At 37.8% G+C, this 22,141-nt stretch overlaps 1 protein-coding gene across 1 annotated transcript in view; it reads left to right on the top strand.

Moving 5' to 3' along the window:
• LOC133580422 (protocadherin-15-like) overlaps nucleotides 1-22,141 on the top strand; it is an 888,230-nt gene that overhangs the window by 814,634 nt on the left and 51,455 nt on the right. The window contains exon 31 of the mRNA XM_061934831.1: nucleotides 6,926-7,102. Coding sequence (XP_061790815.1) covers nucleotides 6,926-7,102 — 177 coding nt within the window. The remainder of the gene's footprint in view (nucleotides 1-6,925; nucleotides 7,103-22,141) is intronic.

The raw sequence follows: 22,141 nt of genomic DNA, 5'->3' as shown, positions 1-22,141 counted from the left end.
TTGCTTGGGGTTGTCAGTGTATGAAATCTAGGTCTAAGTGAGACCTACATAGAGGTTTTTGTTTCATGTCTCTACGACATTCATACTGGGAGTTACAGGCAGTTTCGTCTGTGTTTTCTTCCTAGGGGGCGCTAGAGCGCAATTTTGAGTTTTGGGGTTTGGTTTTTTTGATTAGATCGCAATTTTCGCCAGTCCTGATGAGTGTGTCCTATTTGGTGAGTTTTGAAGCATGTTAAGGGGGTCAAATTACAGCTCAAAGAGGTGGCGGTATAATAATAAAACGCTAGAAATACAATAGGGTCCTCTGTCCCAAAGGGACTCGGTCCCTAATTAGCCAACATCAATGAACCCAAAAATACCTTAAAATAAGTATATTCTCACTAATAACAACAATACTACTATATGAGTACGTATTTGCTATTGTTTCATTGAAAATAAAACAGCAAAGTCCATTTGGCTGTCATCTGTTTTAATTATGAGACACACTTGTGTCAAAGTCATGATTTTTTATTTCATGCTTGAAATAAGAAATTATTACTTTAAAAAGGTACTTTTGTACTTGTGTGTGTTGATGACACAGCTTTTCAACAGTTGATATTCTAGTTTCAAGCATGTTTTACTCAATATAGGTCATCAAATCTCAGCAACATTTAGGACCAAAACACTTAAAACAAGTAAAACACTCTAACATAAAATCTGCTTAGTGAGAAGAATTATCTTATCAGACAGAAAATAAGCAAATATCACCCTTATTTGAGATATTTCATCTTACTTAGATTTCAGTTTTTGCAGTGTAAGCCCATCCATCCATCCATCTTCTTCCGCTTATCCGAGGTCGGGTCGCGGGGGCAGCAGCTTAAGCAGGGAAGCCCAGACTTCCCTCTCCCCAGCCACTTCGTCCAGCTCCTCCCGGGGGATCGCGAGGCGTTCCCAGGCCAGCCGGGAGACATAGTCTTCCCAACGTGTCCTGGGTCTTCCCCGTGGCCTCCTACCGGTCGGATGTGCCCGAAACACCTTCCTAGGGAGGCGTTCGGGTGGCATCCTGACCAGATGCCCGAACCACCTCATCTGGCTCCTCTCGATGTGGAGGAGCAGCGGCTTTACTTTGAGCTCCCCCCGGATGACAGAGCTTCTCACCCTATCTCTAAGGGAGAGACCCGCCACTCGGCGGAGGAAACTCATTTCGGCCGCTTGTACCCGTGATCTTGTCCTTTCGGTCATGACCCAAAGCTCATGACCATAGGTGAGGATGGGAACGTAGATCGACCGGTAAATTGAGAGCTTTGCCTTCCGGCTCAGCTCCTTCTTCACCACAACGGATCGATACAGCGTCCGCATTACTGAAGACGCCGCACCGATCCGCCTGTCGATCTCACGATCCACTCTTCCCCCACTCGTGAACAAGACTCCGAGGTACTTGAACTCCTCCACTTGGGGCAAGATCTCCTCCCCAACCCGGAGATGGCACTCCACCCTTTTCCGGGCGAGAACCATGGACTCGGACTTGGAGGTGCTGATTCCCATCCCAGTCGCTTCACACTCGACTGCGAACCGATCCAGTGAGAGCTGAAGATCTTGGCCGGAGGAAGCCATCAGGACCACATCATCTGCAAATAGCAGAGACCTAATCCTGCAGCCACCAAACCAGATACCCTCAACGCCTTGACTGCGCCTAGAAATTCTGTCCATAAAGGTTATGAACAGAATCGGTGACAAAGGGCAGCCTTGGCGGAGTCCAACCCTCACTGGAAACGTGTCCGACTTACTGCCGGCAATGCGGACCAAGCTCTGACACTGATCATACAGGGAGCGAACTGCCACAATAAGACAGTCCGTTACCCCATACTCTCTGAGCACTCCCCACAGGACTTCCCGGGGTACACGGTCGAATGCCTTCTCCAAGTCCACAAAACACATGTAGACTGGTTGGGCAAACTCCCATGCACCCTCAAGGACCCTGCCGAGAGTATAGAGCTGGTCCACAGTTCCACGACCAGGACGAAAACCACACTGTTCCTCCTGAATCCGAGGTTCGACTATCCGGCGTAGCCTCCTCTCCAGTACACCTGAATAGACCTTACCGGGAAGGCTGAGGAGTGTGATCCCACGATAGTTGGAACACACCCTCCGGTTCCCCTTCTTAAAGAGAGGAACCACCACCCCGGTCTGCCAATCCAGAGGTACCGCCCCCGATGTCCACGCGATGTTGCAGAGTCTTGTCAACCAAGACAGCCCCACAACATCCAGAGCCTTAAGGAACTCCGGGCGGATCTCATCCACCCCCGGGGCCTTGCCACCGAGGAGCTTTTTAACTACCTCGGCAACCTCAGCCCCAGAAATAGGAGAGCCCACCTCAGATTCCACAGGCAGTGTAAGCTTCCTCAGGAAAATAAATAATCATGAAAATAAAGAAAAAAGCATTGAATGAGAAGGTGTGTTCATTCATAGTTTCGATGCCTTCAGTGACAATATGCAATGTAAAATAGTCATGAAAATAAAGAAAAACACGTTGAGGTGTGTCCAAACTTTTGGCCTGTACTGGAAGTTAGAACTATACGCTATGCCCGTGCACGTGCGAGCCAGTCTGCCCCACAACAAGAGAATGGAGAAAAAGAGGGAACTCATTGACTAAAACTGAATAAAAAGGTAACAATATTAAAGGTACCGATATTAAAAAAAAAAGTTGTTTCTGCATAAAAGGATGCCTTTAAATTAGAGATGTCCGATAATGTTATCGGCCGACAAATGCTTTAAAATGTAATATCAGAAATTATTGGTATCGGTTTCAAAATGATTGGTATCGGTTTGAAAAAGTAAAATGTATGACTTTTTAAAACGCCGCTGTGTACACGGACGTAGGGAGAAGTACAGAGCGCCAATAAACCGTAAAGGCCCAGTCACATAATATCAACGGCTTTTCACACACACAAGTGAATGCCATGCATACTTGGTCAACAGCCATACAGGTCACACTGAGGGTGGCCGTATAAACAACTTTAACAATGTTAGAAATATACGCCACACTGTGAATCCACACCAAACAAGAATGACAAACACATTCGGTATCGGTTTCAAAAAGTAAAATTAATGACTTTTTGAAACGCCGCTGCAAAACACAGACGTAGTGGGTCCGTCTCCAATATTGTCCACACCTGTCTCCATCTAAACACAGCAGTGCACTCTTAAACGCACGGTGGGTTCACTTGCCAACCCTCCCGATTTTCCCGGGAGACTCCCGAATTTCAGTGCTCCTCCCGAAAATCTCCCGGAGCAACCATTCTCCCGAATTTCTCCCGATTTCCACCCGGACAAGAAAAAATAGTGGGGGCATGCCATAAAGGCACTGCCTTTAACGTCCTCTACGAACTGTCGTCACGTCCGCTTTTCATCCATTCTAACAACGTGCCAGTCACAAGATATGTGCGGCTTCTGTATGAACACACACAGGAATGCAAAACATACTTGTTCAACAGGTCACACTGAGGGTGCCCGTATAAACAACTTTAACAATGTTAGAAATATACGCCACACTGTGAATCCACACCAAACAAGAACGACAAACACGTTTCGGGAGAACATCCGCACCGTAACACGACATAAACACAACAGAACAAATACCCAGAAACCCCTTGCAGCACTAACTCTTTTCCGGGACGTTACAATATACACCCCCGCCCCCCCACCTCAATCTCCTCATGCTCTCTCAGGGAGAGCATGTCCCAAATTCCAAGCTGCTGTTTTGAGGCATGTTAAAAAAAAAAAATGCACTTTGTGACTTCAATAATAAATATGTCATTTTTTTTCCATAACTTGAGTTGATTTATTTTGGGAAAGCTTGTTACATTGTTTAATGCATCCAGCGGGGCATCACAACAAAATTAGGCATAATAATGTGTTGATTCCACGACTGTATATATCGGTATTGGTTGATATCGGAATCGGTAATTAAGAGTTGGACAATATCGGATATCAGCAAAAAAGACATTATTGAACATCTGTCATTTTTTTATTGTATTATTTAATGTTAAATGGGCTATAATAAGGTGCAAAACATATTTGTTAGATTACATTTATAGTACAATTCTAGCGACGATATGCACTTCAGCATTTTATTTTAAGGCGGTAATAGACTGTGGGGAAAAAGAGAGATTAATTTTGAATTATTACAGTATGTCACAACCAGAGGTGGGTAGTAACGCGCTACATTTACTCCGTTACATCTACTTGAGTAACTTTTGGGATAAATTGTACTTCTAAGAGTAGTTTTAATGCAACATATTTTTACTTTTACTTGAGTATATTTATAGAGAAGAAACGCTACTTTTACTCCGCTACTTTTATCTACATTCAGCTCGCTACTCGCTACTAATTTTTATCGATCTGTTAATGCACGCTTTGTTTGTTTTGGTCTGTCAGACAGACCTTCATAGTGCCTGCGTTTCAACAAATACAGTCACTGGTGACGTTCACTCCGTTCCACCAATCACATGCAGTCACTGGTGACGTTGGACCAATCAAACAGAGCCAGGCGGTCACATGACCTGACTTAAACAAGTTGAAAAACTTATTGGGGTGTTACCATTTAGTGGTCAATTATACGGAATATGTACTGTACTGTGCAATCTACTAATAAAAGTTCCAATCAATCAATCAAAAGTGTGAAGGAAAAAATACCCTTTTTTTATTTCAACCGTTCATCCCGTCAAAAGCCTAAAGACTGACTGCACAGTTCCTGTCTTCACAATAAAAGTGCCGCTCCATCGCGCCTGCGCTTTCAAAACAAGAGTCTCCGGAAGCCTGCGCAAACAAGCTAGCAAGCTACGGAGTTTGCCGCCAATGTATTTCTTGTAAAGTGTATAAAAACGAATATGGAAGCTGGACAAATAAGATGCCAAAAACCAACCACTTTCATGTGGTATTAGACAGAAAGGAGGAACTTTTTTTCTCCTCCATTTGAAAACGTGGACGCTATCAGCACTACTGTCTGATTACAATCAATGCAAGTCATCAGAATTAGGTAATACACCAACTTATATTCTTGTCTTCAGGAAAGAAAGGAATCTATATGTGTTAAAGATGCATGTATATTCATTAAAACACCTTTAACATGTAAACAAAAACGGCAAAATAAATAAATATAAATGATATACTGTATATATATATGTATATATATATATATATATATATATATATATATATATATATATATATATATATATATATATAGAGAGATGCGCGGTTTGCGGACACAACCGCGGAGTCCGCGGATTATCCGCGGATCGGGCGGTTGAAATAAAAAAAAATTAGATTTTATCCGCGGGTCGGGTCGGGCGGTTGAAATAAAAAAAAAAAAAGATTTTAAATAGATTCAGGCGGGTGGCAGTTAAACCAATTCGGAAATATATATACATAGTTAAATGTTGTTACCCACATACGAAAAACGAGCAGGCACCTGCAGCATATGCCACAACAGAAGAAGAAGAAAAAAAAAGAGATGGACACTTTTACGGAGCGGAGAAGGGACGCCTCGCCGGGGTCCGGGACCGAGGCCCCTTCCCCCGAGAGGGCCCCACCGGGAGCCGTAGCTGAGGTGATCCGCGAGAAGGGCCCGACGCACGTCCAGGGTCACCACCGCGCCCACCGCACCGACACCCCGCCTCGTCCGCCTTCGCCGCGGCCGGCGTCACGCGCAGCAGGAAAGCAGCTTACCTGCCCGCCACCCCCGTTGCCGGGGGCTCGTAACAGGGGTCACTCCGCGCGCTCCGCCCGCGCAGCTTACCTGCCCGCCACCCCCGGCATAACAGGGGTCACTCCGCGCGCAGTGCGCTCACGAAAGGGGTGGGGCTCACCCTGGTTGATATAGACAGCAGGACGGTGGCCATGGAAGTCGGAACCCGCTAAGGAGTGTGTAACAACCCACCTGCCGAATCAACTAGCCCTGAAAATGGATGGCGCTGGAGCGTCGGGTCCATACCCGGCCATCGCCGGCAGCGAGAGCCCCGAGGGCTAGGCCGCGACGAGTAGGATGGCCGCCGCGGTGCGCGCTGAAGCCTCGGACGCGAGCCCGGGTGGAGCCGCCGCGAGTGCGTCTGGGCCGTGACAGCGTGGCACGCATTGAATGTCTGTGCTGCATTGGATCAGTCTCCTTTCTTTAACAGGCAAAAGCTTTATAACCTCACTAATGCCTTGCATCGTCTATATTAGATATATAACAACGGGCGGGTGCGGGCGGGTGCGGTTTTGAAAAAATGTTAGTACGGGTGGATGGCGGATGGTTGACGACTTTCTGATGCGGTTGCGAATGAAATAATTGCCTATCCGCGCATCTCTAATATATATATATATAATTAAGAGTTGGACAATATCGGAATATCGGGTATCGGCAAAAAAGCCATTATAAGGACATCTCTAGTAACAATATTAAAGGTACCGATATTAAAAAAAAAAGAAGTAGTTCTGCATAAAAGGATGCCTTTATTTAAATATAAATCACAGGAGAGAAGGCTTTGCTGGATGACCCATGTGAGTCTATAATCCAGTGTTTTATGTCCCGGCCCAAATGAATTAATGATAGCGATTGAGTGAAACATCTTTTGGCCCCTCTCGGGACACACAGTTTAGCCTAATGAGGCAATTTGAAAGGCAAATGGGTGTTGCTTTGGTAAAGCGTGCCATGTTTCTCACCACACCACCTTTAAACAATTCATTTGTCATTGGAGTGGTTTTAATATCTTACAATTTTACTAGAGTGCAGGCGGCCTAATTATCTGCTGGCTTAGCCAGGACGCAAACCGCTGCCCGATCGCACCACCTTTGCCAAATCGGAGGTGCCAGAGTCGGTTCATGGATTGCTTGGATGATGTGAATCTAACAGCCTGGGACAAAAAGGACTCTAGATTTTTTTTATTGTTTTTTTTTTTTGCAGCATTTTGGAGCGCCATGTCCAGGACCAGATCCCGGGCGCCAAAGTGATCGTGGAGTCCATCGGACCACGGCGTCACGGCGACGGCTTTGAGCTGGAGGACTACAGCAAGTCGGACCTGATGGTGTACGCCATCGACCCGCTGACCAACAGAGCCATTTCCAGACAGGAGCTCTTCAAGTAAGGTTTTGACTAGGGATGGCCGATAATATCGGCCGATAAATGCTTTAAAAATGTAATATCGGAAATTATCGGTATCGGTTTCAAAAAGTAAAATTAATGACTTTTTAAAACGCCGCTGTAAAACACAGACGTAGTGGGTCTGTCTCCAATATTGTCCACACCTGTCTCCATCTAAACACATCAGTGCACTCTTAAACGCACGGTGGGTTCACTTGCCAACCCTCCCGATTTTCCCGGGAGACTCCCGAATTTCAGTGCTCCTCCCGAAAATCTCCCGGGGCAACCATTCTCCCGAATTTCTCCCGATTTCCACCCGGACAACAATATTAGTGGCGTGCCTTAAAGGCACTGCCTTTGGCGTCCTCTACAACCTGTCGTCACGTCCGCTTTTCCTCCATATAAACAGCGTGCCGGCCCAGTCACATAATATATGCGGCTTTTACACACACACACACACACACACACAAGTGAATGCAAGCATACTTGGTCAACAGCCATACAGGTCACACCGAGGGTGGCCGTATAAACAACTCTAACACTGTTACAAATATGCGCCACACTGTGAACCCACACCAAACAAGAATGACAACACACATTTCGGGAGAACATCCGCACCGTAACACAACATAACCACAACAGAACAAATACCCAGAAACCCTTGTAGCACTAACTCTTCCGGGACGCTACAATATACACCCCCCGCTACCTCCTACCTAAACCACACCCCCCCCAACCCCGCCCACCTCAACCTCCTCATGCTCTCTCAGGGAGAGCATGTCCCAAATTCCAAGCTGCTGTTTTGAGGCATGTTAAAAAAAATAATGCACTTTGTGACTTCAATAATAAATATGGCAGTGCCATGTTGGCACTTTTTTTCCATAACTTGAGTTGATTTATTTTGGAAAACCTTGTTACATTGTTTAATGCATCCAGCGGGGCATCACAACAAAATTAAGCATAATAATGTGTATAATAATACACGACTGTATATATCGGTTTCGGTTGATATCGGAATCGGTAGTTAAGAGTTGGACAATATCGGAATATCGGATATCGGCAAAAATGCCACTATCGGACATCTCTACTAACTACCGTATTTTTTTTTAACCATAAGGCGCACCGGATTATAATGCGCACTGCCGATGAGCGGGTCTAGTCAGGTCTATTTTCATACAAAAGGCGCACCGAATTATAAGGCGCATTAAAGGGGTCACATTATGATTTTTTTCTAAATGTAAAAGACTTCCTTGTGGTCTACATAACATGTAATGGTGGTTCTTTGGTCAAAATGTTGCATAGATGATGTTTTACACATCATCTTCAAGTCGCTTTCTGACAGTCGCTTCAGGATGGGCCTGTCAGGTTCAAATACTGATGACATCTATTAATCAGACAAGAAGCAAGGAACCATGCAGAGACAGAGTTCAATTTAGCTCATGAGGAGAACGCATGGAGCTGCACACTTAGTCACAGTCTCGCTCTACGCTCTAAGGTTCAGCTCACGCGTCCCTCTATTTATTCAGGAGTTCCATAGTCAACATCACTGAGGCCGCCGCTAAAAGGAGTGGTCACATATATTATGCAAAGCAGGTCCAGTACGCACAATACGTGACGGAATGTGCTGGGGGCCTTGTGATTTCGCCTTGTCTCCGCTTCGTCTGCGTGCTGTCGTCTTATCTTCGTTGAGGTCCTTGAAGTCCTTGGCTGTTAGCGGGCTAAAACAAAGATAACATCTGCGGCTGAGGCCACCCCTCAGACAAGAAGTTTCGTCCTTGCACAGATACAAAAGTCTAACTTGAGCACAATAGCTAATAACTATAGCAACGGACTTTAAGCATACTAAAGTTGTGTGATAATATATATACATGATAATTCTAACACTCACCTTATACAGCAGGGGTGTCAAACTCAAATACGGAGTGGGCCAAGGTTGAACAAATTAACCTTTTAATAGGGACCCAAACAAGTTTTGCATTGAATATTGAACAAGCAAGGCTTATATAACTTTATAGTGACATGCAAAATCGAGTTTCAAATAATAATAATAATAATTTAAAAATATCAATGGCATATGAAATACAATTTAAATAAAAATGTAATGCCTCTTTTCTATTTGCAGCCTTCTGAGGTAAATATCAACATTAACTTTTTCCACAGGCTAATAAATTAAAAAAAAAAAAAAAAATGAATAAACCAACCATTCAGGACTTTAAACGGCTCAGTTTGCAACACACTGATCTAATCTGATGTGCCCAAGCCAGATACCTGCCATCTTTTCTTGAATCCTAGTTCATTAATGTCGGGGCTTAGGCTTTGAGCTGAGGCAACCTTCATTATCGAACAAAGGTCATTATATCTCGTAGCCCACCCGGACCACAGTCGTCACGTCCGCTTTTCATCCATTCTAACAACGTGCCGGCCCAATCACAAGATATGTGCGGCTTCTGTATGAACACACACATGAATGCAACGCATACTTGTTCAACAGCGATACAAGTTACACTGAGAGTGCCCGTATAAACAACTTTAACAATGTTAGAAATATACGCCACACTGTGAACCCACACCAAACACATTTCGGGAGAACATCCGCACAGTAACACAACATAAACACAACAGAACAAATACCCAGAAACCTTTGCAGCACTAACTCTTCCGGGACGCTACAATATACACCCCGCTACCACCAAATTCCGTATTTGATATCACCTCAAGGGCCAAGTGAAATTACCAAATTTGGCCAGAGTTTGACACCCATGTTATACAGCGTCTTCTCCCCGTCATCTTTGTTGTAGCGGTGTAGCGTGCAAGGACGGGAGTGGAAGAAGTGTCAAAAGATGGAGCTAACTGTTTTAATGACATTCAGACTTTACTTCAATCAATAACGGAGCAGCATCTCCTCATCCGTGGCTCACTAGTGCAACAACAACGCCCGGAAATGTGTCCGACCGGAACTCTCTAATAACTAAAGTTACTTGGGTGAATAATGTATACTCACTACACCGGTATGTTTTAGCGCTTTCATGGCGAGTTTACTGACAGATATAAGTAAGAACTTTACGCCACACTGTGAATCCACACCAAACAAGAATGACAAACACATTTCGGGATAACATCCGCACCGTAACACAACATAAACACAACAGAACAAATACCCAGAACCTTTTGCAGCACTAACTCTTCCGGGACGCTACAATATACATCCCACTACTACCAAATTCCGTATTTGATATCACCTCAAGGGCCAAGTGAAATTACCAAATTTGGCCAGAGTTTGACACCCATGTTATTCAGCGTCTTCTCCCCGTCATCTTTGTTGTAGCGGTGTAGCGTGCAAGGACGGGAGTGGAAGAAGTGTCAAAAGATGGAGCTAACTGTTTTAATGACATTCAGACTTTTACTTCTATCAATAACGGAGCAGCATCTCCTCATCCGTGGCTCACTAGTGCAACAACAACGCCCGGAAATGTGTCCGACCGGAACTCTCTAATAACTAAAGTTACTTGGGTGAATAATGTCAACTCACTACACCGGTATGTTTTAGCGCTTTCATGGCGAGTTCACTGACAGATATAAGTAAGAACTTTACACTACTTTATATTAGAAATGGCAAAGGTGGAGGATGAATGTCATATAACAAAAAAATAGAGAAAACGAAGAAGCTTATCGACTACGGAGTCTACAAGGGCGGATGCGCGCAAATTTTCAGGACTTATGCAGATCCCTAACACACATCAGCAGGTACCAGAAGGTATTTTTTGCATAATATTGCAAAACAGAACGCCAGATAATATGTCTTACCTTATACACACACCAGAGTTATATGGCTATTATATGAAAACATGCACACACACAAAAAAAAGGTGACTTCAAGACCGTCCTCAGCTGCCAACCGTCGACCTGTTTTCCTCTGATAGGAAGACGAATGTCTTGTAAACACTTCCACTGTGTCGCTTTGCAAGAATGCAAAGGTGGTCAAAATAATCGCACTCCGCCAGACCGATCCTGGGAACACAGGACCATTCTCCATTCTCTCGACTGATAGGTCCTCCAGGACAACAAATGGAATATGCTGATGCCGTAAGTGCAAGCCCGAGAAGAACCTTTGTATGTGCAGTAGTGAGTGGATTAGAATAATGGCACCAATACAATGTGATTATACAAACCCCGTTTCCATATGAGTTGGGAAGCTGTGTTAGATGTAAATATAAACGGAATACAATGATTTGCAAATCCTTTTCAACCCATATTCAATTGAATATGCTACAAAGACAACATATTTGATGTTCAAACTCATACATTTTTATTTTTTTTTGCAAATAATAATTCACTTAGAATTTCATGGCTGCAACAGGGCATGTTCACCACTGTGTTACATCACCTTTTCTTTTAACAACACTCAGTAAACGTTCGGGAACTGAGGAGACACATTTTTTGAAGCTTCTCAGGTGGAATTCTTTCCCATTCTTGCTTGATGTACAGCTTAAGTTGTTCAACAGTCCGGGGGTCTCCGTTGTGCTATTTCAGGCTTCATAATGCGCCACACATTTTCAATGGGAGACAGGTCTGGACTACAGGCGGGCCAGTCTAGTACCCGCACTCTTTTACTATGAAGCCACGTTTATGTAACACGTGGCTTGGCATTGTCTTGCTGGAATAATCAGGGGCGCCCATGGTAATGTTGCTTGGATGGCAACATATGTTGCTCCAAAACCTGTATGTACCTTTCAGCATTAATGGCGCCTTCACAGATGTGTAAGTTACCCATGTCTTGGGCACTAATACACCCCCATACCATCACACATGCTGGCTTTTCAATTTTGCCACTATAACAATCCGGATGGTTCTTTTCCTCTTCGTCCACAGTTTCCAAAAACAATTTGAAATGTGGACTCGTCAGACCACAGAACACTTTTCCACTTTGTATCAGTCCATCTTAGATGAGCTCAGGCCCGGCGAAGCCGACGGCGTTTCCGGGTGTTGTTGATAAACGGTTTTCGCCTCGCATAGGAGAGTTTTAACTTGCACTTACAGATGTAGCGACCGACTGTAGTTACTGACAGTGGTTTTCTGAAGTGTTCCTGAGCCCATGTGGTGATATCCTTTACACACTGATGTCGCTTATTGATGCAGTACAGCCTGAGGGATCCAAGGTCACGGGCTTAGCTGCTTACGTGCAGTGATTTCTCCAGATTCTCTGAACCCTTTGTTGATATTACGGACCGTAGATGGTGAAATCCCTAAATTCCTTGCAATAGCTGGTTGGGAAAGGTTTTTCTTAAACTGTTCAACAATTTGCTCACGCGTTTGTTGACAAAGTGGTGACCCTCGCCCCGTCCTTGTTTGTGAATGACTGAGCATTTCATGGAAGCTGCTTTTATACCCAATCATGGCACCCACCTGTTCCCAATTAGCCTGTTCACCTGTGGGATGTTCCAAATAAGTGTTTGATGAGCATTCCTCAACTTTATCAGTATCTATTGCCACCTTTCCCAACTTCTTTGTCACGTGTTGCTGGCATCAAATTCTAAAGTTAATGATTATTTGCAAAAAAAAAAAGTTTATCAGTTTGAACATCAAATATGTTGTCTTTGTAGCATATTCAACTGAATATGGGTTGAAAATGATTCTCAAATCATTGTATTCCGTTTATATTTACATCTAACACAATTTCCCAACTCATATGGAAACGTGGTTTGTACTGGGTGTTTGTTGGTCTTTCCTAATCAAGTAATAACTCTTTCCTTAGTGAGCGATGTCCTTACATTCTGCGACAGCTTCAAAATCACTAAGGTTCACTTGTTGAAATCTACAGACCTTACGAGACGCTAAACCTAAAACCTAGAAAGACAAATCTGTTTTTGTTGCTTTTCAATACTATATTGACAAAAAGTACTTAATAAGTACACGCATTTGTGGTTTTTTTACAAACTATGATGTAAAGTGACGCATCAGTGAGTGCGTGGTACACTCACTGGCTGTATTGACACTGCATTTACAGTCGTGGTCAAAAGTTTACATACACTTGTAAAGAACTTAATGTCATGGCTGTCTTGAGTTTCCAATCATTCCTACAACTCTTATTTTTTTGTGTCATGTTTATGTCTATAGTTCCATGTCCTAAGTTTTTGCCTTAGCTTGCCTTCGGGTTGTTTTCTGTTTTTTTTGTACCCTTTTGAGTTTTGAATAATTTAATATGTTCCTATCTGTGAGCAGATATGGTCACATTTTCAGTAGACCCATAATAAATTCATAAAAGAACCAAACTTCTTGAATGTTTGTTGTGACCAACAAGTACAAACCCCGTTTCCATATGAGTTGGGAAATTGTGTTAGATGTAAATATAAACGGAATACAATGATTTGCAAATCATTTTCAACCCATATTCAGTTGAATATGCTACAAAGACAACATATTTGATGTTCAAACTCATAAACATTTTTTTTTTTTGTGCAAATAATCATTAACTTTAGAATTTGATGCCAGCAACACGTGACAAAGAAGTTGGGAAAGGTGGCAATAAATACTGATAAAGTTGAGGAATGCTCATCAAACACTTATTTGGAACATTCCACAGGTGTGCAGGCTAATTGGGAACAGGTGGGTGCCATGATTGGGTATAAAAACAGCTTCCCAAAAAATGCTCAGTCTTTCACAAGAAAGGATGGGGCGAGGTACACCCTTTTGTCCACAACTGCGTGAGCAAACAGTCAAACAGTTTAAGAACAACGTTTCTCAAAGTGCAATTGCAAGAAATTTAGGGATTTCAACATCTACGGTCCATAATATCATCAAAAGGTTCGGAGAATCTGGAGAAATCACTCCACGTAAGCGGCATGGCCGGAAAGCAACATTGAATGACCGTGACCTTTGATCCCTCAGACGGCACTGTATCAAAAACCGACATCAATCTCTAAAGGATATCACCACATGGGCTCAGGAACACTTCAGAAAACCACTGTCACTAAATACAGTTGGTCGCTACATCTGTAAGTGCAAGTTAAAGCTCTACTATGCAAAGCCAAAGCCATTTATCAACAACACCCAGAAACGCCGCCGGCTTCTCTGGGCCCGAGATCATCTAAGATGGACTCATGCAAAGTAGAAAAGTGTTCTGTGGTCTGACGAGTCCACATTTCAAATTGTTTTTGGAAATATTCGACATCGTGTCATCCGGACCAAAGGGGAAGCGAACCATCCAGACTGTTATCGACGCAAAGTTGAAAAGCCAGCATGTGTGATGGTATGGGGGTGCATTAGTGCCTAAGGCATGGGTAACTTACACATCTGTGAAGGCACCATTAATGCTGAAAGGTACATACAGGTTTTGGAACAACATACGCTGCCATCTAAGTGCCGTCTTTTTCATGGACGCCCCTGCTTATTTCAGCAAGACAATGCCAAGCCACATTCAGCACGTGTTACAACAGCGTGGCTTTGTAAAAAAAAAAAGAGTGCGGGTACTTTCCTGGCCCGCCTGCAGTCCAGACCTGTCTCCCATCGAAAATGTGTGGCGCATTATGAAGCGTAAAATACGACGGCGGAGACCCCGGACTGTTGAACGACTGAAGCTCTACATAAAACAAGAATGGGAAAGAATTCCACTTTCAAAGCTTCAACAATTAGTTTCCTCAGTTCCCAATTGTTTACTGAGTGTTGTTAAAAGAAAAGGTGATGTAACACAGTGGTGAACATGCCCTTTCCCAACTACTTTGGCACGTGTTGCAGCCATGAAATTCTAAGTTCATTATTATTTGCAAAAAAAAATAAAGTTTATGAGTTTGAACATCAAATATCTTGTCTTTGTAGTGCATTCAATTGAATATGGGTTGAAAAGGATTTGCAATTCATTGTATTCTGTTTATATTTACATCTAACACAATTTCCCAACTCATATGGAAACGGGGTTTGTATGTGCTCCAATCACTATTCACACAAAAATAAGAGTTGCAGAAATTATTGGAAACTCAAGACAGCTATGACATTATGTTCTTTACAAGTGTATGTACACTTTTGACCATGACTGTTTTAATGTATATTTAGGATATTTAATGTCATTGTTAATTTTCAACATGTTTAAGAAAACAATATTAAAAACTGAGATGGTACAATTGTCCAAAAAAGGAGTATGAAGAAGTAGAGTTTATCCAATCAATCCCTTTTTTTCCACCATTCAGCAATTACCGATAGTTTGTGGTTGCCATGTTCCCAGTTTACCACTTTTCTACAAAAACATAACGTATAATGTGGACCTTTTTTATTGTGTAGATCGCTTATTCATTACACAAACATAAAGCATGATGGATTTCTATTCATTCCTGCCCACCATTAATAAATAATAAGTCATGTCCTCTAAATCTGTGTAAATTATATGTGATTTTTTTTTGCATAATTGCATGTTTTTATGTGACTTGCGTCGTCGGGGGAGGGATTCCACCTTGAATAGCCGTGTCACCCAGACAATAGATGAGTTAATAACTTCATTTATTAAGGTACAGGACAACACAAACGACATTAATGGGCCGTGACACTGTCTTCACCTTCCTTCTGCTTCCCTGCCAGCTTTTTCCAATACGCCGGAGCCTCTCGGGCAGAACACAATTTGTTACAAGCGCGGATTTATTGGCATTTCCACACAATATTTTCCACGGGGTGAAACTGGCATGGTCAAAAAAATGTCTCTTCAATATGAATGCCAAGGCTTCTATTAGCAGGTGGTTTTGTTGGGGAAAAAAATGCAATTTACACATATTATACTATTATTTACAATTAACTTATCAATCTAAACATGAGGGTGGTCCCAAAAAGGAGGATTTTTTTTTTTTTAAATTGACTGGGTGTGGCTTTTAAAAGTGCTCTCCCTCTGGCCAACATATGAAATAACAAGTGTGTCAGAAATTGAAATGCGCCCCCTTTTGCCAAAATTTATAAAAATTAATAAATGTGTATATAGAGACATATTGTAATAACTCGAAGTAAATAATGAAGATTAAAAACCAATTACAAATAAAATAAATGAACTAAAAGCAGTCTTTTTCTCACAATGTGTCGACTTTTTCCTTATAAAATTGGGAACAATTTCTCATATTCTTTCTGTTTCTGTAATATTGCAATATTATGTAAAATTATTACTTTTTAATGCAAAATGGTGACTTTTTCATATAAAATTTTGACGTTTATTACAATATTGCCAATGTTTGTGTTGTTCTTGTAATATAGTGAAATTTTTTGTGTAAAATTATGACTTTTGTAATAATTTTGCCAAGTAAAATTCCGATTATAATTGTATAAAAATAATAAATGTGAATATAGCGACATACTGTAATAACTTAAAGTAAATAATGAAGATTAAAAAACAATTACAAAGAAAAATCCCCCGACCCAAAAAAAAAAGAACAAAAAACAGTCTTTTTCTCACAATGTGTCGACTTTTTCCTTATAAAATTGGGAACAATTTCTCATATTATTTCTGTTTCTGTAATATTGCAATATTTCCTCATAAAATTATTACTTTTTTATGTAAAATTATTACTTTTTAATGCAAAATAGTGACATTTTTCATATAAAATTCTGACGTTTATTACAATATTGCCAATTTTTGTGTTGTTCTTGTAATATAGTGAAATTCTTTGAGTAAAATGATAATTTTGCCAAGTAAAATTCCGATTACTATTGTACAAAAATAAAAAATGTGTATATAGCGACATACTGTAATAACTTGAATTAAATAATGACGATTAAAAAATAATTACAAAAAATAAAAAAATAAAATGAACTAAAATCAGTGTTTTTCTCACAATTTGTCGACTTTCTCCTTATAAAATTGGGAACAATTTCTCAAATTATTTCTGTTTCTGTAATATTGCAATATTTTCTCATAAAGTTATTACTTTTTTATGTAAAATTATTACTTTTTATTGCAAAATGGTGACATTTTTCATATAAAATTCTGACTTTTATTACAATATTGCCAATGTTTGTGTTGTTCTTGTAATATAGTGACATTTTTCGTGTAAAATGATGACTTTTGTAATAATTTTGCCAAGTAAAATTCCGATTATTATTGTATAAAAATAATAAATGTGTATATAGCGACATACTGTAATAACTTGAAGTAAATAATGAAGATTAAAAACAATTACAAAGAAAAATCCCCCAACCCAAAAAAAATAAAATAACTAAAAGCAGTCTTTTTCTCACAATGTGTCGACTTTTTCCTTATAAAATTGGGAACATTTTCTCATATTCTTTCTATTTCTGTAATATTGCAATATTTTCTCATATAATTATTACTTTTTTATGTAAAATTATTACTTTTTAATGCAAAATGGTGACATTTGTCTTATAAAATTCTGACTTTTATTACAATATTGCTAATGTTTGTGTTGTTGTTGTAATATAGTGACATTTTTCATGTAAAATGATGACCTTTGTCATAATTTTGCCAAGTAAAATTCCGATTATTATTGCATAAAAATAATAAATATGTACATAGAGACATACTGTAATAACTTGAAGTAAATAATGAAGATTAAAAACAATTACAAAGAAAAATCCTCTAACCCCCCCTAAAAAAAACAACAAAATGAATGAACTAAAAGCAGTCTTTTTCTCACAATGTGTCGCCTTTTTTCTTATAAAATTGGGAACAATTTCTCATATTCTTTCTGTTTCTGTAATATTGCAATATTTTCTCATAAAATTCGTACTTTTTTTATGTAAAATTATTACTTTTTAATGCAAAATGGTGACATTTGTCATATAAAATTATTACTTTTATTACAATATTGCCTTTTTTTCTGTTGTTGTTGTAATATTGTGACATTTTTCAAGTAAAATGATGACTTTTGTCATAATTTTGCCAAGTAAAATTCCGATTACTATTGTATAAAAAAAATAAATGTGTACATAGCGACATACTGTAATAACTTGAAGTAAATAATGACGATTAAAAAACAATTACAACCCTCCCAAAAAAAAAACTAAATAAATGAACTAAAAGCAGTGTTTTTCTCACAATGTGTCGACTTTTTCCTTATAAAATTGGGAACAATTTCTCATATTTCTGTTTCTGTAATATTGCAATATTTTCTCATAAAATTCTTACTTTTTTAATGTAAAATTATTACTTTTTAATGCAAAATGGTGACATTTGTCATATAAAAGTATTACTTTTATTACAATATTGCCATTTTTTCTGTTGTTCTTGTAATATAGTGAAATTCTTTGAGTAAAATGATGTCATAATTTTGCCAAGTAAAATTCCGATTACTATTGTATAAAAATAATAAATGTGTATATAGCGACATACTGTAATAACTTGAATTAAATAATGACGATTAAAAAACAATTACAACCCCCCACCCCAAAAAAAACTACATAAATGAACTAAAAGCAGTTTTTTTCTCACAATGTGTCGACTTTTTTCTTATAAAATTGGGAACAATTTCTCATTCTCTTTCTATTTCTGTAATATTGCAATATTTTCTCATAAAATTCTTACTTTTTTTATGTAAAATTATTACTTTTTAATGCAAAATGTTGACATTTGTCATACAAATTATTACTTTTATTACAATATTGCCATTTTTTCTGTTGTTGTTGTAATATAGTGAAATTTTTCAAGTAAAATGATGACCTTTGTCATAATTTTGCCAAGTAAAATTCCGATTACTATTGTATAAAAAAAAAAAATTTGTATGTAGCGACATACTGTAATAACTTGAATTAAATAATGACGATTAAAAAACAATTACAAAAAAAAAAAAAAAAAACTAAAATCAGTGTTTTTCTTCAATGTGTCGACTTGTTCCTTATAAAATTGGGACTAATTTCTCATAGTATTTCTGTTTCTGTAATATTGCAATATTTTCTCATAAAATTATTACTTTTTTATGTAAAATTATTACTTTTTAATGCAAAATGGTGACATTTTTCATATAAAATTCTGACGTTTATTACAATATTGCCATTTTTGTGTTGTTGTTGTAATATAGTGAAATTTTTCGTGTAAAATTATGACTTTTGTAATAATTTTGCCAAGTAAAATTCCGATTATAATTGTATAAAAATAATAAATGTGTATATAGCGACATACTGTAATAACTTGAATTAAATAATGACGATTAAAAAACAATTACAAACCCCCCCCCCCAAAAAAAAAACAAAAAAAATTAATGAACTAAAATTAGCTTTTTTCTCACAATGTGTCGACTTTTTCCTTATAAAATTGGGAACAATTTCTCATATTATTTCTGTTTCTGTAATATTGCAATATTTTCTCATAAAATTATTACTTTTTTTTATGTAAAATTATTACTTTTTAATGCAAAATGGTGACATTTGTCATATAAAATTATTACTTTTATTACAATATTGCCATTTTTGTGTTGTTCTTGTAATATAGTGACATTTTTCGAGTAAAATGATGACCTTTGTCATAATTTTGCCAAGTAAAATTCCGATTACTATTGTATAAAAATAATAAATGTGTATATAGCGACATACTGTAATAACTTGAAGTAAATAATGAAGATTAAAAAACAATTACAAAGAAAAATCCCCCGACCCAAAAAAAAAAGAACAAAAAACAGTCTTTTTCTCACAATGTGTCGACTTTTTCCTTATAAAATTGGGAACAATTTCTCATATTATTTCTGTTTCTGTAATATTGCAATATTTCCTCATAAAATTATTACTTTTTTATGTAAAATTATTACTTTTTAATGCAAAATAGTGACATTTTTCATATAAAATTCTGACGTTTATTACAATATTGCCAATGTTTGTGTTGTTCTTGTAATATAGTGACATTTTTCATGTAAAATGATGACTTTTGTAATAATTTTGCCAAGTAAAATTCCGATTATAATTGTATAAAAATAATAAATGTGTATATAGCGACATACTGTAATAACTTGAAGTAAATAATGACGATTAAAGAACAATTACAACCCCCCCCCCCCAAAAAAACTACATAAATGAACTAAAAGCAGTTTTTCTCTCACAATGTCGACTTTTTCCTTATAAAATTGGGAACAATTTCTCATATAATTTCTGTAATATTGCAATATTTACTCATAAAATTATTACTTTTTTATGTAAAATTATTACTTTTTAATGCAAAATGGTGACTTTTTCATATAAAATTCTGACTTTTATTGTAATATTGCCAATTTTTGTGTTGTTGTTGTAATATAGTGACATTTTTCGAGTAAAATGATGACCTTTGTCATAATTTTGCCAAGTAAAATTCAGATTATTATTGTATAAAATAATACATATGTATATGGCGACATACTGTAATAACTTATTAAAAACAATTACAAAGAAACCCCCCCCCCCCAAAAAAAAAAAAAATAATACAAAATGAATGAACTGAAAGCAGTGTTTTACTCACAATGTGTCGACTTTTTCCTTATAAAATTGGGAACAATTTCTCATATTCTTTCTGTTTCTGTAATATTGCAATATTTTCTCATAACATTCTTACTTTTTTATGCAAAATTATTACTTTTTAATGCAAAATGGTGACATAGGTCATATAAAATTCTGACTTCTATTACAATGTTGCCAATGTTTGTGTTGTTGTTGTAATATAGTGACATTATTCGAGTAAAATGATGACCTTTGTCATAATTTTGCCAAGTAAAATTCCGATTATTATTGTATAAAAATAATAAATGTGTATATAGCGACATACTGTAATAACTTGAAGTAAATAATGACGATTAAAAAACAATTACAAAGAAAAAAAAAACCAAAATAAATAAAAAACTAAAAGCAGTGTTTTTCTCACAATGTGTCGACTTTTTCCTTAAAAAATTGGGAACCATTTCTCATATTATTTCTGTTTCTGTAATATTGCAATATTTTCTCATATAATTATTACTTTTTTATGTAAAATTATTACTTTTTAATGCAAAATGGTGACTTTTTCATATAAAATTTTGACATTTATTACAATATTGCCAATTTTTGTGTTGTTCTTGTAATATAGTGACATTTTTTGTGTAAAATTATGACTTTTGTAATAATTTTGCCAAGTAAAATTCCGATTATAATTGTATAAAAATAATAAATGTGAATATAGCGACATACTGTAATAACTTAAAGTAAATAATGAGGATTAAAAAACAATTACAAAGAAAAATCTCCCCACCCAAAAAAAAAGAACAAAAAACAGTCTTTTTCTCACAATGTGTCGACTTTTTCCTTATAAAATTGGGAACAATTTCTCATATTATTTCTGTTTCTGTAATATTGCAATATTTCCTCATAAAATTATTACTTTTTTATGTAAAATTATTACTTTTTATTGCAAAATGGTGACATTTTTCATATAAAATTCTGACGTTTATTACAATATTGCCAATTTTTGTGTTGTTCTTGTAATATGTTGAAATTTTTTGACAAAGGTCATAATTTTACCAAGTAAAATTCCGATTATTATTGTATAAAAATAATAAATGTGTATATAGCGACATACTGTAATAACTTGAATTAAATAATGAAGATTAAAAACAATTACAAAGAAAAAATCCCCCCCCCCCCCCCCCCAAAAAGAACTAAAAGCAGTCTTTTTCTCACAATGTGTCGACCTTTTCCTTATAAAATTGGGAACAATTTCTCATCTTTCTGTTTTTGTCATATTGCAATATTTTCCTCATAAAATTATTACTTTTTTATGTAAAATTATGACTTTTTAATGTAAAATGGTGACATAGGTCATATAAAATTCTGTCTTGTATTACAATGTTGCCAATGTTTGTGTTGTTCTTGTAATATAGTGACATTTTTCGAGTAAAATTATGACCTTTGTCATAATTTTGCCAAGTAAAATTCCGATTATTATTGTATAAAAATAATAAATGTATACATAGCGACATACTGCAATAACGTGAAGTAAATAATGAAGATTGAAAAACAATTACAAAGAAAAATCCCCCCCCCCCCAAAAAAATACAAAATGAATGAACTAAAAGCGGTCTTTTTCTCACAATGTGTCGACTTTTTCCTTATAAAATTGGGAACAAT

The sequence above is a fragment of the Nerophis lumbriciformis genome, linkage group LG02, assembly GCF_033978685.3.
Source record: "Nerophis lumbriciformis linkage group LG02, RoL_Nlum_v2.1, whole genome shotgun sequence".
Lineage (NCBI taxonomy): Eukaryota > Metazoa > Chordata > Actinopteri > Syngnathiformes > Syngnathidae > Nerophis > Nerophis lumbriciformis.
Note: the sequence above shows the minus strand (reverse complement) of the source record. Positions and strands in the feature narration are given on the sequence as shown.